Genomic DNA, 22,572 nt, shown 5'->3' on the forward strand with positions numbered 1-22,572 from the left:
TCTTCGCAATGTTCGTTATTCCCATTTCTGCAAGGAAATGGCAGGCTTTTAAGACCTGATAAATGCATCACTTTCCATTGCCTCATTAATTTCGATGTACTGGTTCATGATCATATGAAAAGCGTGACACAGACTTGGTAAATGGGACTGAAATGGTAGATCTAAATTGTTTATAAATTTATCTATAAGATACCTACAGCCATGAAGACTCTACTCCCTGATCCTTTTATCAACTCATTGTAGACTCTTAAACAGAAAATTTTGGCTCACGGATCTATAAACCTTGTTTCTTTTCCTTGCAAGAGGCTGATTCCTCTACTACAGCTGACTTAGTCTTTCTTTTTTTGTGTTTCGTTTAACTTGCAAAGATTAGCTGTGGACTACACAGACTACCCAGTGGTATTTATTTGGAACAAAATAAATACTACATCTCTCTGCACATCTCCTCCAACCTATTCATGGTAACAAAGGCTAAAAACAAATACAACACTTGGCCAATCTTGTCCTTATCATAAGTCTCTCACCCCAAAAAAATCATTCTTAGCTTCTAGGAACAAGGGAAATTCTCTGACTCATACAGCAGGAACTATTGCCTGACAACTTTATTCAAATGCCCCATACTTGGTGCTGCCACAATCACTGGTGTTCACAACATGTTCCTGCTGGAGATACTTGCTTGGATGCTCACTTGGAGGAGAAAAGAAATTATGGAGTAGAAATGGAAAGGAATGGGTTATTCCATCCTGAGGAAATAGATTCCCATTCTTTTTTCTGCAACATTCCCTTTCTCCATTTGTGCTAAAGGTATTTATGTACAAGGAAGAAGCCTATTACAAGTCTATAAGACAGAAAACAAGCTTCTTATTTGGTCATCAGTGATTACGATCTCTTTCCTTTCTGACCACAAAAACTCACTCATTTTTAGCTGGAAGAAGGAAAGAAGAGGAAACACCAAAGATGTCAAAAAGAAAAGTAGGATGGGAAATAATATAAAGTAAAAACTATTCATGTAAAATGAATTATTTGTAAAGTTGAGAGGACATACAACAGTAAAAGGGTGAGAAATCAAACTACGAATTATGAGTTGTGAGTTTTGGGTGAAGAAAGATTCAAGACTAAGATTTTCTTGAATTAAATACCTGGATTATCTTCCATAATATTCAGAGCCTCAATAGCAGCAGCAGCTAACAAAGGAGGTAGAGATGCAGAAAAGCAATAGCCTTGACCAGACAATCGCTATGGAAAAAAAAAAACAACACATTTTTTCGTTTACAACAGTATAGACAATGTTTTAAAAGTTAATTTACTCATACTTAAACAACCTGTTCTCCACACACATAGGTCCACAGAAGTATTGAAAAATAGATCTTCCATGCATCTACAATGTTTCATAGAACTAGAAAGTCCCTACATGGAATCAAATGTTGCATATCACAATACTCCCTGAAAATAGATACTAATTAGTAACTCATTTTTACGAAACTGATCTTGCCACATCATATAAAAACAAGACCTTACTTACCTGATGGTCAATAATAAAAGATCTTCCACAGCAAAATCCTCCAATAGAAGCCAGTGAATTTTCCATGTTTGCACTAATAAGATCTATATCATCAATCTGCAAGTTAAATTAACAAGTTATTAAGAGATGCCTTTGATTACATCAAGACTATCTGTCAGACAAAACTATCAAGTATGTATCTTGTTTTGTATTATCATGAATACTAGAAAAGGTTCATCACACACAAAAATGAAGCTTCAATTGAAATAATGTTAAAGAATCATAGAATGGTTTGGGTTGGAAGGGACCTGAAAGATCACCTAGTTCCAACCCCCCTGCCATGGGACTCTAGAAATTAAGATTTATATATCTACATATAACTCACACAGGATTATTCTTTTCTAGGTATGTGCAAAACATGAACAGGAAAACAAAAAACATCATACCAAAAACAGTGACAATTCTTCAAAGCATTCAGTGTGAGATTGTCCTTTAATGATGTTACGTAGACCCACTGCAGTCAGTAAGAGTTAAAAATCAATTGAAAAAAATCTAGTTAAATCAGAGTTTAAATATTCAAAGGTGGATGCATAATATTTTTAAGTGTATGGGGCTGGAAAACAGTCCAACCATTATCTGATGATGATAAAATTGAGAAAATGATAAAATTATAAAAATTGTTTTTTTTTTTTTTTTTACAATGTTCCTCACTAAATAAAGTATTAAAACAATTACTTCAGGTAAGCAGGAGTAGGGAAAAGAAAAGTGCAGAGACCTGAATGCTTTAAGACTGATAACTTGAAAAACACAAAAGTATGTTGAAGATTTTGTCATCCACTAGTAAATATTTTAAAGGAATCAGTTGTGCAATTTCTTTCTGCACAAATCTTTTTCATAACAAGAACAGCAGACAAAAAGATGGCACTTACATTTATTCCAAAGTGTTCAGTAATTCCTCTCCCATGTTCTCCAAGGACTCCAAAGGAAAGGCTCTCTTCCAAAAATATTCTAACTTTGTATTTATACTTCAATTTTATCTAAAACAGTGAAAATGATATAAAATAAAGTTTACCCCAATCAGAATTTGGTCACAAAATGGGTGGGGGAGACAAGGTAAAGAAGGACAAGTACAATAGCTTGGATACTGCAAAAACGTCAGCTCTAGAGTTCTGTTCTGTCATTTAAAGAGCCTTCAAAATTGTTTCAACATTTAATACGAGTAAAGTTCATCAATTTCAAAGGCTATAGACTATTAAAAAATATATATTTTTCGGTGTATCAAATACTCCTAACATGACAAATTTTCAAAGCATGTCTTCTGTTACCTACCAGACCATTGCCTGCACAAAAAACAGTATGCTGAATAGCAAACGTTTTCCTTAGAGCCACTGTTTGACAGGTATGTGAAGGTTTCTTTTATTTTCAATCTCTTTACAAAAAAATAAATTATTTTTTATTTAATTTTAGCTTAACGATTTAGTATCATACAGCTTGGCTGCAAATACAGTAATATTGTACAGGGTAAAAATTAAGACCTTAACTTGATATTCATTTGCAAGTCTCTTTACATGAAACTTCAGATTCCTAATCCTGATCAGACATTTCAAAAAACGTACGATTTGTAATCCACGTTTCACAAACATTTCAGAAAGCAAGAAGGTGAAAAAAAAGGTATGCTGGGGTTGTCAATGTTGGCATAACAACACAATATTACTATTTCATTAGTCACAGGTATTCATATTCAGAGTTTAAAAGGCAAACTGAAGCCACTTACTAATTCTGGAAGAGGGCAAACGTCTCCTGTATTCATATACAATCCTTCCACCACAATAAACCTTCGAGTTACACGGGCCTTGCGAGGATTCTTCAGAGAAAGATATGGTTTGAGTTCATATCAATAGTTACTAACAAGGGAAAATATGAAATTTTTTTGGTAGGAAAGGAAGGTAATGGAAAGGAAAGGAAGATAAGGTCGCCTTTTCAAATAACCTTTTCCTTTAATTTAAAAACTTAGCATTTATCATTTGCAACAAAAGCTGAAATGCCTTATTGGACTAGTTTTTATTTATTTTGTAATATTTTTAAAGCTTCTAACTCATACACAAGATTTTAAAATGCCCTGTTTTGTAGCAAACCATAATCAATCCATTATGCATAAAATCAAATCTTCATGCATAAAATGCAAAGCATACAACTACAGAACTAGTTCTGCAAATCTTGGTCTCTATTATACTCAGGCCAGATAGATATGTTCCCTCATTAGTGTATTTAGAAGGCTTTTCAGCAACTGGTTTGTGCACCCAGATTCTCAAGGCAAGCACAATCCTTTTGTGTCTTTACAAGAGCACAATCCAGAAGTATTCATAATATTCAAGTCACAGTCTCCTAGCTTGATCTCTGGATGATATAGGTTGTAAGAACATCTTGCACTGGTTAGTATAAACTTCAATCACTTGAGTTTTGTTGTTTTAAAATACCATTCGCCTGTTATTTGCTTTAATGGCCTTGATCAGAAGATATCATTAAGATTTAAGTCATACTTCTTTCCTTTTTTAGTTCTTGTAAAAAGATTCAGAGAACAATCTATTCAACTTTTCTGAGTTGTAGGCACCAAAATGAGGCACAGTTCACTCAAAAAGCTGGACCAGCTCTAGTGGTAAGATCTACTCCTTCCTTTTCAGTATGTCTTGACTAAACACATATGGTCTACATTAAACTCTTGGCCACCAACTTTATGTTCACATTCAGCTAACTACATTAAGAAACTTTAACCACGTAGCTAAATCAAAGCACTCTGCTCTAACAAACCAAATGTGTTACACAAACATATTACATCATTACTTTGTCAACCACAGCCATAAACTCATCTAAAGATTATCTGACAAAATACATTTTCCATAAAGGTAAGGGAAAAAGTTGAATAGTATATTATCTACAAATTTGCATTCATCAGATCCATTGCTGACTTAAGACTGATGTTAAATTGATTGGCTTATAATAATCCAGTTTATCTACTCGACTTTTTCTAAGTAGCACAAAATCAGCTTTATTCCAACTGTAACTTCCCAGCATTCTGTGAATGAGGTACATGATGTTGATAACTCTTCATCTAATTCTTTTGAGTAGATCATCTGCACTTGCTGATCCTGATTTCAGTAGCTGCTTTTGAACATCCTTTCGTACTACTGTCAGAATAAGAAGCAAGCCATCAAGCTGACCCACATTTTTCAAGAGGTTATCCTAAGAACGTATTAAGAATTGAGTGCAAGATAGGGGAGGTATCTAAGAAAATAATAATAATAAAAAAAAAGAATCATCCTGCTTCTGTAAATTAAAGGGTTAGGACTGGCCACTTTGGTGTTGACTTTATGGTATGGCATTCAAGTTGATTATTAACTGGCATGATTTATTAGTTTAAGATAATTGAATAAGTTTCTGAAAGATAAAATAGAAGCTCTGCAGAAAAAATAATTCCACGCTTCAGTCACATGCTCAAAGAGATATTCCTCCATCACCAATGCCTGTGAGCTCACTTCCAAGCATTACACTGATAAATGCCATAATAAAGTCAATCTTGATTATACAAGCAACATTAAATGCTCAATTGAGATTTACAGAAACCATATAATGGATTGTAAGTATTGGGCCCATTCAGTTACAGAATACAATAAAAAAAAAAAGTTAGCATTGAGTGGACACAAAAAAGTACAAGTGTTTTTTTCAAGGAACTGTACCTTTTGATCTTCAGCCTCTTGCTCCTTCAAGAGTCGTTCAAGGTCAGCCATATCATTATGCTTAAATAACTTGATGTTACTACGAGATGCTTGTAATCCCTTCTGAATAGCAAAGCAGGCAGCTTCATCTCTGTAAACACAGTAAGCCCTTCTAAGTTTACACTTGGTTTAACTTTTATTCAAAGAAGAAAGGTGACAATTAGGACTGTTCTGCTCTGGGCAGATACCTGTACTTAGATATATTAAAACCAGATTTATCAGAGAATCATAAATTTTATTTACACTTTGAAAACTCATTTCTAAAGTTTCGCAACTTTCCTACAGACTACAACCATTAAAAGCAAGCCAACAGTTTTTATTTTAAGTGTACACTGGTTCTTTTGTCTGTACGTGACAGCAATTCATTTGAGCACTGCATTCCATGGACTAGGTACAATACCCCAGTAATCATTCCTGAAGCACTCATTCCATTCACTCTGAATCTTAGACGAAAAACACAAAGATGTACCTATAACATTTATAGTGGTGTTCTGAAGACCTAAAACCTGCTTTTTAATATATCTTGGAAATTCCTATCTTAGTGGCTGAAGTGGCTATTCACCATTTCTAAGTGCTGGAAAAGCAAATCTCTGGGTATGATGGAGTATGTAATTTCACAGCTGAATAAATCCAGTAATCTTTCAAAAGTGGCAACTAAATCAAACCTTCTGCACATCATTAAACCAGTAGCTTCAAGCAAGTTGCTTTTAAATAAGGTGAGAACAACTTTAGTCACTAAGAAGCTGAAACAGTACAAATAACCTAACTCCAGGATACACCAACACTTTGAATAGTGTCTGTTCTGATCATTCATCTCAAAAACAGCTGACCCAGAAAACCAAAAATAAAGGATTTAACTGAAGTGAAAGAACTTCTATAAAAGAAGGCATATAGGCAAAAAGCCTTACACTTCGAAAAGAAGTGACTTAAGAAGAATTACAGACAAATCCAAAAGCATATGAACAGTACAGAGAAGTGTCTCCTTGCTCCCTAAAACTCAAATGCATCAATTGAAACTACTAGGTGTTATACTCAAATACAGTTATTCATAAAATGTTCAATTTAAACCAAGAAATTACATGTAATAGGAGTATCTTTACTATTACAGATTTAGACAGGTACAAAAAGAATAGGAAAAAATAAACAAAAACCCATCAACTATTTCTGAATCCAAATCCTTCTCTTTGGTCCAGAAAGTTTTGAATATTGCTACATTCTTTCTCCTGTTTCTTTACTCTTCCAGATACAAATCATGACTGGCTACTCTCAGGGACCAGATACTGGGCCTGCTGAATCTTTGGTTTGAAACCTGTATAGCTGTTCTTTTGTTATATTAATATATACACCAGTCTTTAACTAACCAACCCACTGCAAATATGCATGGGGGGAACAACTGCCTTACTACCAACGTAAAAAGCCAGCAGTAAATAGAAGAACAGCAAATATGACTGTCCATTTTCTTAGGAAAAAGTCTGGATATCGGACTTAGTCCTTGCATAAACAAGTATATCTTTGTTTGGATGGGATTTTTGTGTGTTAAGCTGAGTGTCCAAGTCTGCTTTTCCTTGATAAAAACAGTAACTGATTTGTCATGGAATATTTTGAGAAGAAAGAATATTTGAGATTTGTACAACAAAATACTTGATCCAAAACAGCATTATTTTCTAAATCATTAAATGAATTTGACTCACAACAATAGAAGAAAAACTGAAAGGAAAATTCTTAAATCTGCAATTTTCCAAAGAGAAAACAGTACTTACACAAACACAATGTCCCCTCTTTTTGAATATGCAGGAATAGCACTGGCAATTGTTGCAAAACCATATGAGTATATAATAGCTTCCTCTGTCCTCATGAATTTTGCTAGTCGGTCTTCTAATTCTAGGTGCACGTCTGTTTGAGAGAAAAATCACAAAGTTGAAAGCAGTTACACAGCCTGAGATATCAGGAAGACTAACTAAACTAAGACTAACTTGCTAAGAGCAACCTAATTAATTAAATAATTGTTCATTTTTAGGAAGAGTGTTAAAACAATACCTTCCTAAAAAAAACAGCTACAATTAAAACAGCCTTACTTAAACTGGCAAGTAACCCAATATTAATCAGAAACTTTCATAGATTAGAAAAATATTTAAGTAATGTCGTTCTCTTGTAATCTTATGCAATAGAAATTAAGATCTGCTTGTGTTTAGACCACAAGTAAATGATGCAGGGTTCCTGGTCTGTTACTAGGGATCATCATTACTTTGATCAGACAATACTTAGCAATGTAATTTATAGCAATTAAAGAGATCCTTTCGGCAGACTGTCAGTTCTTACAAGACGATGTTTCCACTGCACATAGCACAGCCATCATTACAACGGAAAACTGTTCTTGTCAGGCTGCAATCACATACCACCTCCTGAATGCAATTCAGCCTATTTAAAAGGTCACCATCTCCATGCCAGAGATTACTCATCCTTAAGACAAACTGACACAACTCTACACACATGCATTTCCCAAACCAACTTTGTCAAAATGATCTGCGTTTGCAACAAAATACCACTAAACAAAGAGATTAAGAGCAATACAACACAGTCAGTGAATTGTTGCTTCAAAACCAGCCAGAAGCTAAAAGGTGACCATAGCATTAAGTATTGTGCCTAGGCAAAATAACCTGTATCGGGCAAACAGTTATTTTAATTGTGCAATACTCTTGTCACTACACGCTTCTGCTAGCAAATGTAATTCAAAGAATTACATCCTTTATCAGCTGAAAATAACACAGGATGGAAGGGCAGATAGAGATCTTTAGGATGTGACTTGAAAGATCACCCTTTGCCATAGGTTACCTTCTCGCAATTATTCAAAATTCATTGAAAGTAAATTCATATGAACCAATATAAAAAAAATACACATTAACCAAGCCTAAAAGGCTATTTGAGATATCAACATTGCCATTTCTGGCCAGATATTAACAGCAAAGGTATAGCTAGAAAGGGTTTTGTAAAAAAATTACTTTGTTATAGGAAATATATCTAGTCTAACCTTTCCTCAAAAGGGCACATCCACCTGATTTGTACATGCATAGAGTAAAAGTAGAAAGTATGTCTTCGAAGACATCTGGGGGCTTTGGTCAAAGGCAGGCTCAACATGAGAAAGCAGTGTGCTCTGGCAGCCAAAACTGCATTTCGGGGTGCATTAAACACAGCACAGCCATCCAGTTGAAAGAGCTCATTCTCTTCCTATATTTACCACTGGTGTGGCCTCACCTTGAATACTGTATGCAGTTCTGGGCTCTAAAACTTAAAAAGATGTTAAGATACTTGAAAGCATCTAAATGAGGGCAACAAAGCTGGTAAAAGGGCTGGAAGACATGTCCTGTGAGGAGAGGCTGAGGACACACTCGGGATGTCCAGTCTAGAGAAGAGGAGTCAGTTGGACTTAATGATCTGAGGGAGATAGGAGGGGCAGGCGCTGAGCTCTGCTCTCTGGGGACAGCGACAGGACCCGAGGGAACGGCATGGAGCTGGGACAGGGGAGGGTCAGGCTGGGTGTTAGGGAAAGGTTCTGCACCCAGAGGGTGGTCGGGCACTGGGACAGGCTCCCCAGGGAAGCGGTCATGGCACTGAGCCTGCCGGTTCAAGAACCATTTGGACAATGCTCTCAGACATAAGGGTTGATTTTGGGGTGGTCCTGTGCACAACCAGGAGCTGGATTCGATGACCCTTGCAGGTCCCTTCCAACTGAAATATTCTAAATAACAGCCTCCCAATTGTCAAGTACAATTTTATCTATAGAATGTAAACTATAAATCTTGAACAATCCTTTCCTAATGTTTACCTGAGCATGAGAAATAAACAAAAGAAAAAGGAATTCATGGGTTTTTTTTTTAATGACTTTTACTGAAAACAAAACGTTTATTCACTTATTATTTGAAAGTTTTCTTTTGCTGTATTTCACTTTGATCCAGCTGTATTAGATATAGAAAACATTTGTACAAGTCTAGAATAGCCTATCTTCTCCAAAGCATTTGGAAGGAAGTACTGGTTACAGTTATCTAAGCTACTTTCTTGACAGATATTTTAGGAAGTCTTTTCTTCAGAATCTTTGCATCTTTTTCTGTATTTTTACAGGGACTTCAGAACAAATGAAACAATCTACAGTAAGGCTGCAAAACAGAATGGAGGAACCTTGCTTCAAGTATTGAAAAACAAGTCCAAGAACCATCTTCTTCTGGCCAACAAGCATCAAAAAAGGAGGCTGGCCTTGTGGCAAATAAAACGTGATATAAACAACATTCAGCCCAAAACGTTCTTTTTGAAGCCTCATCAGTAGAAAATAAAGAATAAGGGGAATATTACACTGAGTGCCCAGCTGTTGATATCCAACAGGGAAAAATGTTTTGCTTGAGCGTAAAAGACCACCTACTTTCTGTAACCAATAAATTGGAAGAGACGAAGAGGCCACCACAGTTAAAAATGAAAACCTGCAGGCTTTTCGTTGAGCTTTACTCAGCAAGAGCAAACATTACACTGAGGGAAGGCTTAGTAAAAACAGTGGGCAAAAGAAGTACTGTCAGCAATAATCAGATAGTGAATACAATCAGATTCACGTTAAGGAAAGAAAAATTTACAAGCCTAGTAAATTTTGCCAAGGGCAGAACATTTAAGTTTACAGAAAGCAAGAACCACGAGTCAGAACAAGATATACCATACACAAAGTTGATACATCATCAAGCTTACAGCATTATTAGTTAACATTTTACTAATATTCTACTATGTTAAAAACAGAATATTACTTGACCCTCCGTTCTTCATTGCAATGATTTCCTTTACATCACTTGGATTAACCTACGTTAAGTAAAATTTGCAAACACTACCTAGGTTATATCTGCAGAGACAAAGATATGACTGGAACATCTTTCTGTGTACTTATGAAACCTTAAAAAAGCTACTACAGTCAAAAAGTGCTGTGAAGTACCAGTTTATAATCTAGCATGTGCTCACATGCAAATCAAGAGCAGAAGACCTGAGATCCAAAACCCACATCTCCTTTTATATATTTTATCTGGTGACCTTTCCTGATCTTCCCAGTTCTGAAGGGTGCTGAAATTATGGCTGCCAGGCAATCAACAGGAGCCTTAAAAAAAAAAAAAAAAAAAAAAAGAACACACCACCACCCCTCACACACTTGTATCACCTGTCCGAACAGAATATTGCCATACAGGTTCAGTCCTGTGTGAATATACTAACATTTCAAGGTTATCACAGGATAAAGGCATGGCTGCATTTTTCCGTACATGCAGCACAAATCAGTAATTTCTTAATAGGGACTCATTAAATGTATAAAATCCCTGCAAACAGGCAGAGAGAATAGAGATCTCTAACACTGATATGAAATACCAACCCTTAGGAGGAGATAATTCTGAGTGAGAACAATTAATAATCAATGTAGCAATAAGAGTAAGCTATGTAGTTCTGGACACAACATAACTCATTTATCAACCTCACAGCACACAGAATATCCTGAGGCATAGAACAGTACTCAAGTAAGAAATGTTTCTAATCAGAAATTCAAAAGCCTACAATACTCAGAATGTTTAAAGTCAAGAAGAAATGGGAAGCCATTTGGGGATCCAAGAAGAATAGCAGCCTTGTCTCAATTTCAAAGCCAATTCTGACCTTTTCTTTCACAGAAGAGGTAAAGTATGTAATATCATTTCTTCGCTAGAGATGTCATGCACCAATACCATAGATTACATGCCCTGTTTTGTGAAATGGGGCATTTACCAAAAAAATCCAGAAGCTAATGACCAGTAATTCAGATAAACACTAATTGTGTACAGCTTGGATCTTAGGATTACACCTGTAAAGAGGGCAGAAAAAAAGCCAAAGAATCTCTCAATTAACCAAGAAAATCAACTTTTAGCTAGTCTGTTCTGAAAACTTACTACAAAGAAGCACTAAATTAAAAATTTCACAACTCTTGATATTAACTTGAACTCAAAAGTGAAGGAACATTAGCCCACGAGTTTCCTTGAGCTTTTCAGTGTTTTTTAAACCTTATATGAATTCCGACAGATCAATGCTTAGCTCTGGTTACTAAGGGAATCCAGCTTCCTCAAAGCTCACTGGTAATTAAGAGGCTACTATCACCTTCTTTAGAAACGAATTGCGACTCTAGAATGCTGAACAGTCTGTAAGATTGCTGTCAAAGACTCAACTTTGTTCTGATATATAAACATATAACAAATCAAAATAGGTGCAGCAACTACATGATCAATTAAAGGTCTAGCTTGATTAATGAAAAAGTGCAAGTCAGTCATGAATTCAAGTCAAGGCTAAAGGAAGCCAACTCTACAAAGTCATTTCAGTACAAACACACTGTCAATTCCATCACCTCTGGGAAGAGACAAAAAAGTTCACAAGACAATAAGCTGATGTTTTCAGCCTGCAACTGCACAGTTATTCATTTATTACTCTTTGGTTTCCACACAGTATTTCATAATACGAATGCCTGTAAAGAACTACTTCCAGAGGCTGATATTTAACAACTTGCTTCTTCTTACCAAGAATTAAGAAAACACTCAGTAACACCCTTTCACATCATAAAAACTCTCAATTACAACATTAAAGTCACGAGTAAAGGAAAACTTCACTCTTACTACAGCACTAGATACACTTAACTAATGACAAATGAGAAAACAGAAATCAGACTGCCCTCTTGCGGTCTACTTAAAAACATATTTGTAAACTACGCTGAAATTCACCATGCTAGATAAATTTCTAATTTATTTATTTTCACTGCCTACTGTGGTGACCAAAGCTAAAACAGAAAATATTTAACTTTGTAACTCTCCTCCAACACCAGCATTAGAAAGCAAGAAAGAAAAGAAAATTTATAAAATGAGTAAGAAACAAAACTACCAACAATAAATGCTACTAATCCCTACCAGTTACAGTAAAAACTGTGGGAAAGGGTAACTGTTCTTCACAGTAACAATTTGCTTCTTAAATACAGGACTGCTTTGGTGAACTTACCACATCAGTCTGAAAACCATTAAAGGTAGATTAAGAAAAAATTACTAACCAAAAGTACCATAGAATCCTCTAGGTCCACAAGTACCAACTCCATATTTCTTCAGAGATGCTTGGGCTGCGCTCTTTAACAGAAAAGAATTATGTGAAACATATATTCCTACAATAGCTCACTAATTCTATAGAGTTCACACCGACAATTCATCGTGCAACATGACCAGCTTTACAGAAAGTTTAATAATGTACTGACTTCTGTATTAAACAAGTGTTAAAAGTGACATTCATAGTATTCTACTGATTGAGGACATCATACTCTAACTTGATAAGTAGCTAGCCATCAGTAAGCACACAGGTAAAATTTTAGTAAAACGACAAACTTAATAAATCTTATAATTTTGTGCTATTTATCTTCCTTGCTGCTTTAGCAGCGTATTTCTTTGACAAAGCTTGTGCTTTCTGAAGTAATTCTTAATTTGAAGGTAACACACAAACTAAAAGAGGAATAGCCACACAATATATAGTAAATGAAAGAACTCACCTTAACCTTCTCGTTCTCCAAAAGTCCGAGAAAATTGAACGATGCAAAGTTTATACATTCTTTGCCATTAACAGTGATTTTATGGGTGGGAGGACTGAAAAATAAATTAGAGACATATTCTTATGAATGAACATTTAGCATTTTCATACAGTCAAACAGTAGATGAGTTTTGTTTATTCCAATAAAAAAAGAAAATCTGCATTTTCAAGATTCCCTCCTTCCATTTCTTTACCAATTGATGAGTAAAAGTTTAGTGTCAAGGCACATTAATACTACCAATCTCAACAAATTCAGTATCCTCCTGGAAACCATGCTAAGGCACACAGAAAATAAGGAGGTGATTGGTGACAGCCAACATGGCTTCACTAAGGGCAGATCGTGCCTGACAAATCTGGTGGCCTTCTACCATGGGATTACAGCATTGGTGGATAGGGGAAGAGCAACTGACATCATCTACCTGGACTTGTGCAAAGCATTTGACACTATCCCATGTGACAGTGCTCTCAAAACAACTTTGCTGTCAAGCATCTCCACTTCTGTTTGTCCAAATCTACCACATTAAAAACAACTTTGCACGAAGTGCCAAGTAGCTAGCCACAAAATCAGTTTCTTCTTTAGCTAGCCACAAAATCAGTTTCTTCTTAAGTGTTTCGTAATTGCTTACCTCCCTCTGCACTGCCTAATCAGAAGTTGGTAAACATTAATATTTGGGAAAAATACAATACTACAAAAAAATACAGACCAAGAATGAAGACTAAGATAAAAGTATCCCCTCAATATTAAAAACAAAAATAAAACAAAAAGAAAATCTTAGATTAAAACACTCAAAATGAGAAAGATTTTTTTTTTTATATAAAATAATCTTGATAATATTGCAAAAGTAAGACCTTCTCTTCACTGGTAAATCCTGTTCTGTCATCTAAAAATTAAATTATTTATATAAGCTTCTAGGAATATGGAAATTCTTTGTTAGATATATGCTTAACAATATGGACATCAAGTGTTTGAGTTGAAATAAAGAAAAATTTATTTTGATTAGACTTACCCTGAAACAATGTTGTAGTTGAGAGCTGGGTGATCTTTTGGTACAGGAGGAACAAGTGGCTCTGGCTGCCATTCTTCAATCAACTCTTCTTTTTCCTGAAGAACAGAAAAAAAGTATTACTTAGAAAGGATTTCCATTGGAAAAGTCATTGTACTCTAATAAACAGTTGATAATACTTATAAGAGAAATGACACGTCCTGCATATCAGCTTCCTGAGACAGTTGGGATTGGTATTATCTCAGTGTGTTCAACTACGGGTCTCTGAATTCTTCAAGGAGAAGGGCACGTAAAGAAAGATACCGCAATTGTGTCCATACATAAAAAAATCTCATGATATCATAATAAAAAGAATAGATACTAACTTGATGCCCTTGCCATATTTTAATCAATACTATTTCTCTCAATCTACTATTTCTGCAAATCTTCCTCTAGTGGGTAACTGAACACAAATTATATAATAATTGAATATAAATTGCCTCACTTCACATTCTCAAGTCTTCAACTGAGCCGTTTAAGCAACTGTGGCATTAAGATGCCAAAATAATACAAACATAAGCAGGACACAGTAGAGAATACAAACTGCCAAATACTCAAGAAATGGCAGCAACAACTACTAAACCACATATCCTCCACCTAACCATGGAAGAATACCCAGAGCACACTCATTTTCAAAGTGCTTTAAGTAATACAGAAAAACTCAGTTTTTACTAAACGAATGAATAACTTTGCTTCTAGACATTACTAATGAATAATTTTGTTTATAGTTATTTCTAGAATATAAATGAATAACCCAAGAGATCTACAAAGGTCTACTGCAAAGCACAAATGGAAATTTCAATGGCACTGTATTTCAGAATAGATACCTTTTTATATGAGCATAGTAATCCGTATTTCTAATATTTTGCAGATGTCCTTTAAATACGTTTTTATTTTACCTTTTCATGTTAGATTTCTTACTGGAATTTTACCCATGAGGCATAAGCTTTAAAGGAAGTAAAATGCCATTAACACATGTAACACAATTAAATATATTCAGTATTTTGATGTGGGTACACTTATGTCAGAAAAAGTGCTCAGTTTCTTTAGTGACTGCAGGAGAGATTACCGGAGCCCTGCACACAGTTCCTGTACATCTACTGAAATGCTGCTTCCTGTATTAAGGAAAGAGCTAAGCATTAATCCTGAGCTTACTCATCCGCCTTGTACTAGTGCCATTCACACACATGTCAAACAGCAGATTTTAATGCTTCAACTAAAAAAAAAAAACAAACAACAAAGCAGCAGAGACAGACGATTAATAAATCAAGCTGTCCATCAATACTATTGACAACTATTTAGTAGCTCACTGTAAACCTCACACTCAACAAGATTCAGCAAATACCTTCAGAACCCTATGGTAGAAGATTACCAGATGATATACCCTATAAAGATTAACATGTATCATAGTACCAAAATGGTGGAAAAGTAGTACCTAAATTACGGTTAACCTCCGAGTGAAACAACGATCCTAACTCTGTACGCTAAGCTCCGCTGATCTAAAACAGACTGAAATTCTGATCTTGGATCAAAACATAGTAACATGCATCTCTATATCATATTGCTATTAAAAAATCCAAAATGTAATTTAACACTAAATGTGCTGACCCACAGCACTGTAAGCCCATAGCTGGTGCAGTACATTCCTCTCCCAGACATAAATACTTTCCTGTTCCTTTTGTTAGCAGATGTGGTCCTGAAAGTGGACAATAGCATCCTTCAGAAAATGAGCCAGCATGAAAATTAGTTTAGCAAAAGCAACATGGATATAAAGCTAAGGTGAAGGCCACAACAAAGTAGTCCCAACCTAGACTGGCTGATGCTACTGCAAAAACACACTGTAGGAAACAAAGCAACGTCAACTGTATGACATTAAAACTGTTACTGCTCATCCTGTCACCACACCCCCTGACAAAGAGTCCCTCCCCAGTTCTCCTGTAGGCCCCCTTGAAGTACTGGAAGGCCGCTACAAAGTCCGTCCACAACCTTTCCTGCTTCAGGCTGAACAACCCCAACTCCTTCAGCCTGCTGTCATGGGAGAGGTGCTCCAGCCCTTTGATTATCTTCATGGCCCTCCTCTGGACTCATTCTAATAGGTCCATGACCTTCTTATGTCCTTCTGTATTCTTACACTGCTGCCTCATGTTCAGTTTTTCATCCAATGACATCCTCAATTCCTACTCAGAACTGCTTTCAATCCTCTCACCACCCAGCCTGCACTTGTGCTTGGGATTGCCCCAACCCAGAAGCAGGACCTTGCACTTGGCCTTGTTGAACCTCATGAGGTTTGCACAGCCCCACCTCTCAAGCCTGTCCAGGTCCCTCTGAATGGCATCCCTTCCCTCCAGCATGTTGACCACACCATGCAGCTTGGTGTCATCAGCAAACGTGCTGAGGGTGCACTCCATCCCACTGCCCATGTCACCAACAAAGACGTTAAACAGTGCCGGTTCCAATACTAACCCCTGAGGAACACCACTCATCACTGATCGCCACCTGGACATTGAGCTGTCGGCCACAACTCTTTGGGTGCGACCACCCAGATAAATCCTTACCCACCGAGTGGTCCATCCATCAAATCCACATCTCTCCAATTTGAGACAGGGATATTACGGGGGACAGTATCAAATACTTTGCCCAAGTCCAGGTAGATGATGTCAGTTGCTCTTCCCCTACCCACCAATGCTGTAACCCCACAGTAGAAGGCCACCAGATTTGTCAGGCATGATCCGCCCGTAGTGAAGCCATGTTGGCTGTCACCAATCACCTCCTTTTTTTCCATGTGCCTTAGCCTAGTTTCCAGGAAGATCTGCTCCATGATCTTGCCAGGCACAGAGATGAGGCTGACTGGCCTGTAGTTCCCTGGGTCTTCCTTTTTTCCCTTGTTAAAAATGGGGGTTATGTTCCCCCTCTTCCACTCAGTGGTAGCTTTACCACACTGCCGCAACTTCTCAACTATGATGGACAGCGGCTTAGCAACCTCATCTGCGAGTTCCCTTAGAGCCCTCGGATATACATACACAAGCGAAGACTAATCCTCATTCTCCACAACAGCACTTCACTAATTCCAGCTCCCATTCCCTCTCCTCACCCATTGCATTATGTCATTTTGTTTTCTGATAGACATAGGAACAAACATCTGCATCTTCCTACCTCATGTCTTCTGTTTTCACATATGTTTAGCACAGGAATAAGTTTACCAAGAGTTTCTGTGGTAAAAGTTCCTTTATTATGGTGGGGGATTGGAGATGTCTGTGACTGAAACGAGTACCAGTTTCAATGTAAAAAAGGGATCCATGCTGCAGATAGGCCCGTCCATACCTCTTCCTTCTTCCATTCACCACCTATCTCAGTACACCGGCCTTTCCTGCTGACTTTTCACGAAACGTGACCACTGCCTTCTGACCAAAATGGCAGCAGAATGAGGCTTCCATACAGTGACCTCACATTCAGAACTTCTATCTTGTACCTTCTAAATTCACACTAAATTTCAGACCAATACAAACATTTATTTTTAAGCATATGGAGAAACCAAATTTTAATTCACACTGTAACATCCTCAATATACACTTAATTCACTTATTTCTCTTCAGTTCACTGTACTTGAAAACACTCATTTGATGAAAAAAAAGAAAGCTACCAATTTCTCCTCTCTCAGGCTGTAACATTAGTGAACTCTTCTCTCAGCTCTTCCTCCCTCCCCTTTGTAGGTATTTTTAATTTATACAACTGTACACATTTTATGTTAAAATTTAAATGCTAAAATAAATTTGTTATGAATATTTTGTGGGGAAATATAAACATGTTTATATTTTATACTAAATACAATAATTAAACAATTGTATAATATTTATATAAATATTTAAAATATTAGATAAATATACACACATATAAATATATACAATGTTTTGGGTTGATTTGGTGGTGGTGTTGGTGGGTTTTAACTTTTAAACACCAGATACCTTGGGTAAGAGAAATACTTTGGTGTAAACACATCCAACCCATATTATATTTAAACAAATTATTTTTTTTGATGCTCATTTTCAAAAAAAAAAAAAGATAGGAATTACTTGTGCTAGTAGAGAGCTGTCTTCATGAAGATGTTTTGAAACAGCATAAATCATGTATCTGTGTCAATATGCAAAAATTAACAATTTTTTTATTTGCAGTCATACCAGCCCTCAAAAAAGTCTTGAATTTGTTGGTATTTACAGAATCACACCATAAATTGGTAAATGCCTTTACCTACAGAGGGAATTTTGGCTAAAAAGAACTGGAAACCTTTACAAGAAGCTGCTGCATCTGCTCGTCTCTGTTCAACACCATCTGATCAATTCCTGAACTCTACGTGCAAGAGACAGCTTTCACAGCCTACAGTACTTCCCGGCCACACATCCAACATTCTTCTCTGAAAGAAGCTTTCCAGTCTCCTGACTAATATTGCTCTAATAAAACTGTTGTCATGCTACTGCTGTTCTTTAACTAGAGAAAAAAGGCTATTCCTCACATACACAAGTAGAAGATGTGGCTCTTAGTAGAACTTTAGCAGAACTTAGTAGATTGAGAAGCTCGGTATCATTTACTGTAGAGCAAAAGACAGCCGCATGTGGGTGGCTTCTTTCTTTTGTACAAATGGCTGTTGGCTGGAAAGCAAGCTGGTAGCTAAATGACGGAATGCAATCTCCTTCAGCCCACAGCCTCAATGGCACTTTGCTGCTTTTCTATACATTTTATTTTGGATGAAAAGTCCACAAGAATCTGTATGTCCACCACCCTGTCTGGCTGTAGATTTATTTGTACCTCTTGAGATCTCAAATTATCTAGAAGTTACAGTCAGAGAATTTCTCCACCTTTTTAGTTGATGATTCAGGAGTTTCAGTATTGTTGTATAGAACCAATAGGAATACCTGCAAGCACTGTTATGAAAGGTTGGCAGTCAGTCAGTCTGAAAGGTGATTCCTTTACTAGGTTTCGGAGTACTATTGCTACACACCTGCCTAAACCCTGAAGACACCTTCGGATGGATTTCTTCACTGTTTTAGAAGCATTACTCCTAAGTTCACTACGTTGCAAAATATATCATCCACTTCTGGTTCCCCAGGACAGACTGGTCCTGACAGATCATGCTAGATGGCTGCACAGTAGTGGTATTCTTTGGTAATATTTATCATGTGGAGCCAGCCCTCCTCTGGCAGCATCCCCAGCAGTAAGCCACAGCGAAGCACCAAGGATCATTACATAACTGGCTGACATAAAGGTAGTTCAGCTCAGGCAGCGGAGCTCAGGTTATCTCCAGTGCCTGCACCCAAACAGCCAAGCCATTCTACCTGGTGTGGCAGAGGCTGGACACTGTTGCATGAATCAAACCAGAGGGCAAATCAGCACTTGCCCTGCTGGCACGTTACTACATGTAGTGCAACACACACAGAAACCTGCTCATCCCACACTGTATGAAACAAAGCAGTGTCAACTGTATGAGGATTTTTAGTGAAGATTAAGGGGTTTTTTTCTTCCTTCTCCCAGCTATTCCCCTGCATAAAATAAGAGCTATTTTCACAGCTGTATTATACAACCTGAACATACCATCAGACCAAAAAGCACTCCCCTACACTATTCTTTTTGTCATGAAAATCACAGAAGGGTTAAGACTGGAAGGGACCTCTGGAGGTCACCTGGTCCAGTTTCTTGCTTAAGCAGACACACCCAGTGCAGGTTGCCCAGGAAATACCAGATACAGGTGACAAAAAGCTAGAAGTGTTAATCTCTAACATCAAGTCAAACCCTTTGCTGTAATGCAGCTCTGAAGACTGCAAGTTTTCTTCTACTGTGCTTTGCAACCTTGAGGTAACATATCCAGCATCAGTACAATGCAATTTTTGATGATTTTAGTGTTTTGTTTGTTTCCCTAGCATTTACATTCCTTTCTACCTCTGAAGATCAGGAAAGTTTGTATGACTCTCATGAGAAGCACCACAAGAGCTTATTAGCATACCTCTGTTCTTCAGAAAACCCATTGTCTTGCCAGTGACCATCACTCCTTTTGTCCTTCAGAAGCAGGATTGTTACTAAGTATGCGCCATTCCAAAGTGTTTGCCCTGTTTGACCCCCTCCTCAATCCCTGCTCCCATTAAGTTACAGCAGACAAACCGCAATGTGCCATCTCCCAGTTGCTCACTGCTCCCATTTAAAAAGATAATTTTTCCCCACTGCATAGCACTGTTCCAGATTTATCTGAGCACTTTCTTAACACCTCAGCTTCAGCAAAATGGCCTGTCAGTGAATGAAGATGATCACCTGCGACTGGTTGATAACATTCAACGTGCACACACAGGTACCCATGTGTAATTCCTACACTGTTAAGGAGAGTATGTATTTCAGCTTTCTCATGTCACCGATTGTGCAAGAGGAGCAAAGAGCCTCTACCCACCATCAACTGAAGGGAGAATGAACTGTCTAAAAAAAAAAAAAAAAGTTACTCTCTAAAATACCAAAGATCAAAACCACCTAATGCAGAAAAACTCTACTGAATGAACAGCTTCTGAATGGACAATCAGAAACTACTTTGAAGTTGCAGCATGTCTTCCTACATGATCTGAGCACTCAATACTCGACCATGCTGCACTCTCCTTCATATTCACTCCTCTTTAGTCTTAACAAATAAAGCAAACAATGAGAATCAGTTCAAATCCTCCCATGCACAGAACTGATCGGGCCTTTCTTGATTCCTGCTCAATTCATTTCTCACTTCCAATATTATTTATAAATACATCCTGGAGTGTTCCTTAGAATACTCTAAGCTTAATAAGTACTCCCATAAAGCAGACACTTCCTGCAGTTTTGCTCATGTCTACAGTCCTTGCATCCTGTTCACTCGATCCTGAAGGACGCTACACTTCAAAGCTCACATGTAACGTATATCCTTAAGAAGAATAAGATCAAAAACCCTGCAAGCACATAATACAGACAGCAGCGAGGAGAAAAAATACCCAAGAATCAGTTTCATAAACCTTATTCTCCACCACTAGGGAATTTCCATCATCTGTACTATTCATGAAGAATATCAGTCTAAGCTTGCTGGTTATACAGGACTTAAGACCATTAAGATCAACCCCTCACACACACAAGCTGGTTTTAACACTGTGATACATCGCCATAATGCATCTTTAACTAAGAAAAATGAATGAATCCTTATCCACCTCAGTGTTTTCACATTCAGAGAGCTCATCCAGTCATCCTTTGAATATAACCAGCAAGCCCAACTGCAGACCATGCCTTGGACAAACTAGTCCAGGGATATCTCCAAAACAAATTCCTCTCATTCCTGATTGACTCCACCTCCAAGTCAGGAAGAAATTCCTGCCTATACAACGAATTATGGCTTTGTTTGAGAAAAATACATTGTAAAGGAATAAATCGCCACTAAACTACAAAGTTCTCTGGAACTCACTTAACACTGTCAACTCTAAGAGTTACGACTCACAAATGCCACATGTACAGACTATTTTACTAATCTTTGTACTCTTATAGTGTTTTAATATAGCGCCCATTTTTAAAACAAAGCCATCCCTAGAGTAGAGATAATGCCATTTTTTCTTAGCTCATCAGTCTTCCCATGGTCACGTCAATCTGTTTTGTTTGATTTTTAGTATTTCTTAGACTATCAAACATGATGCTTACTTTAAAAGCAAGAACTGAAGTTTTTAAGCAATTCATTGCTCAAAAGTAAGCTTATCCTTTAAAATCCTAAGAAAAGCTTGGATTATTTGTGATTTCACAGCAGAGTGGTTCACAGCCAAATGCATCAATAGCCATCAACTGCTTCTCTAAAGAAAAATATTTTTCCGCCATACCTTAGGTGTTAGATCAGATCGCTCTTGAAGTTTGTATGTCTTGGAGAAAATAAGTCTGATTATCCACAGAATTAGAATTCCTTCCAAAATAAGATGGTAAGCAGGAGCCTAAAAATAAAGCACAAAAATAAGTCTAAACAGAGTTCTATTTGAATCAGTTTGACATTTTGCCAATTTAGACTCCACCAGTTACGCTCTTAGAAAATCAAAGCTGATCATCAGCTGATAACGTATTTTCACTAAAACTTACGTTTACATGAAAGTGTACTGCTTCACAACTACTAAATGTAGCTGTTAACTCCAGTACGAATGGACTTATTCTACTCTTTAATGGCACAGTCTAAACTGATAAGCAGTTTCAGTTCCACACATGCATATCAACTGAATACTCACTGAGTAAAACTGAGTAAAAGCACTGCAGATAAGCCCTAAGGGTTGCACTAGTGTTTGTGAGGGCAGAAGATTTTCACAGTAGACAGTTTCCAAGAGCTCTGTTACATCTATACATGCCGACTTCACCCTAGGTTCTTAAAACTCAAAGCCTACCAGCAACAGCAGCTACTACTATTTACAAAAAGAGACCTAATCGGGTCCACAGCACCCATTTTTGTGTTAGCTTCTTTGGATGCTGGGACGGAGGAAGGTCAGCTGTCTCTAGCAGCAGAGCCAGTTTAAGGTCCTTGTGGAGTTATGGCATCACTACTTGGCATCTAGTTTAAATGACAGGTTTGATTACTCCATTTCAGCAAGGCCACAGCCTACACCGTGGACGCCTACTGTTTTTATAAGAGGCAAAGTGCACGCACGTT

The 22,572-nt window shown here is 37.1% G+C and overlaps 1 protein-coding gene across 3 annotated transcripts in view; it reads right to left on the bottom strand.

Moving 5' to 3' along the window:
• Positions 1-22,572, bottom strand: part of SPTLC1 (serine palmitoyltransferase long chain base subunit 1) — a 33,386-nt gene that overhangs the window by 10,142 nt on the left and 672 nt on the right. For 2 of the 3 annotated variants that reach the window (XM_080575134.1, XM_080575135.1), the window contains exons 2-11: positions 21,764-21,871; positions 13,878-13,972; positions 12,833-12,926; positions 12,347-12,419; positions 7,035-7,167; positions 5,236-5,365; positions 3,276-3,365; positions 2,431-2,538; positions 1,523-1,618; positions 1,140-1,236 (exon numbers count right to left, since the gene is read on the bottom strand). In XM_080575134.1, the coding sequence (XP_080431260.1) occupies positions 1,140-1,236; positions 1,523-1,618; positions 2,431-2,538; positions 3,276-3,365; positions 5,236-5,365; positions 7,035-7,167; positions 12,347-12,419; positions 12,833-12,926; positions 13,878-13,972; positions 21,764-21,871 (1,024 nt within the window). Of the gene's footprint in view, positions 1-1,139; positions 1,237-1,522; positions 1,619-2,430; positions 2,539-3,271; positions 3,406-5,235; positions 5,366-7,034; positions 7,168-12,346; positions 12,420-12,832; positions 12,927-13,877; positions 13,973-21,763; positions 21,872-22,572 lie in introns of those variants that run through there. The other variant, XM_080575136.1, reaches the window with a different exon arrangement.

The sequence above is a fragment of the Anser brachyrhynchus genome, assembly GCF_964034855.1.
Source record: "Anser brachyrhynchus genome assembly, chromosome: Z".
NCBI classification, from domain to species: Eukaryota; Metazoa; Chordata; class Aves; order Anseriformes; family Anatidae; genus Anser; species Anser brachyrhynchus.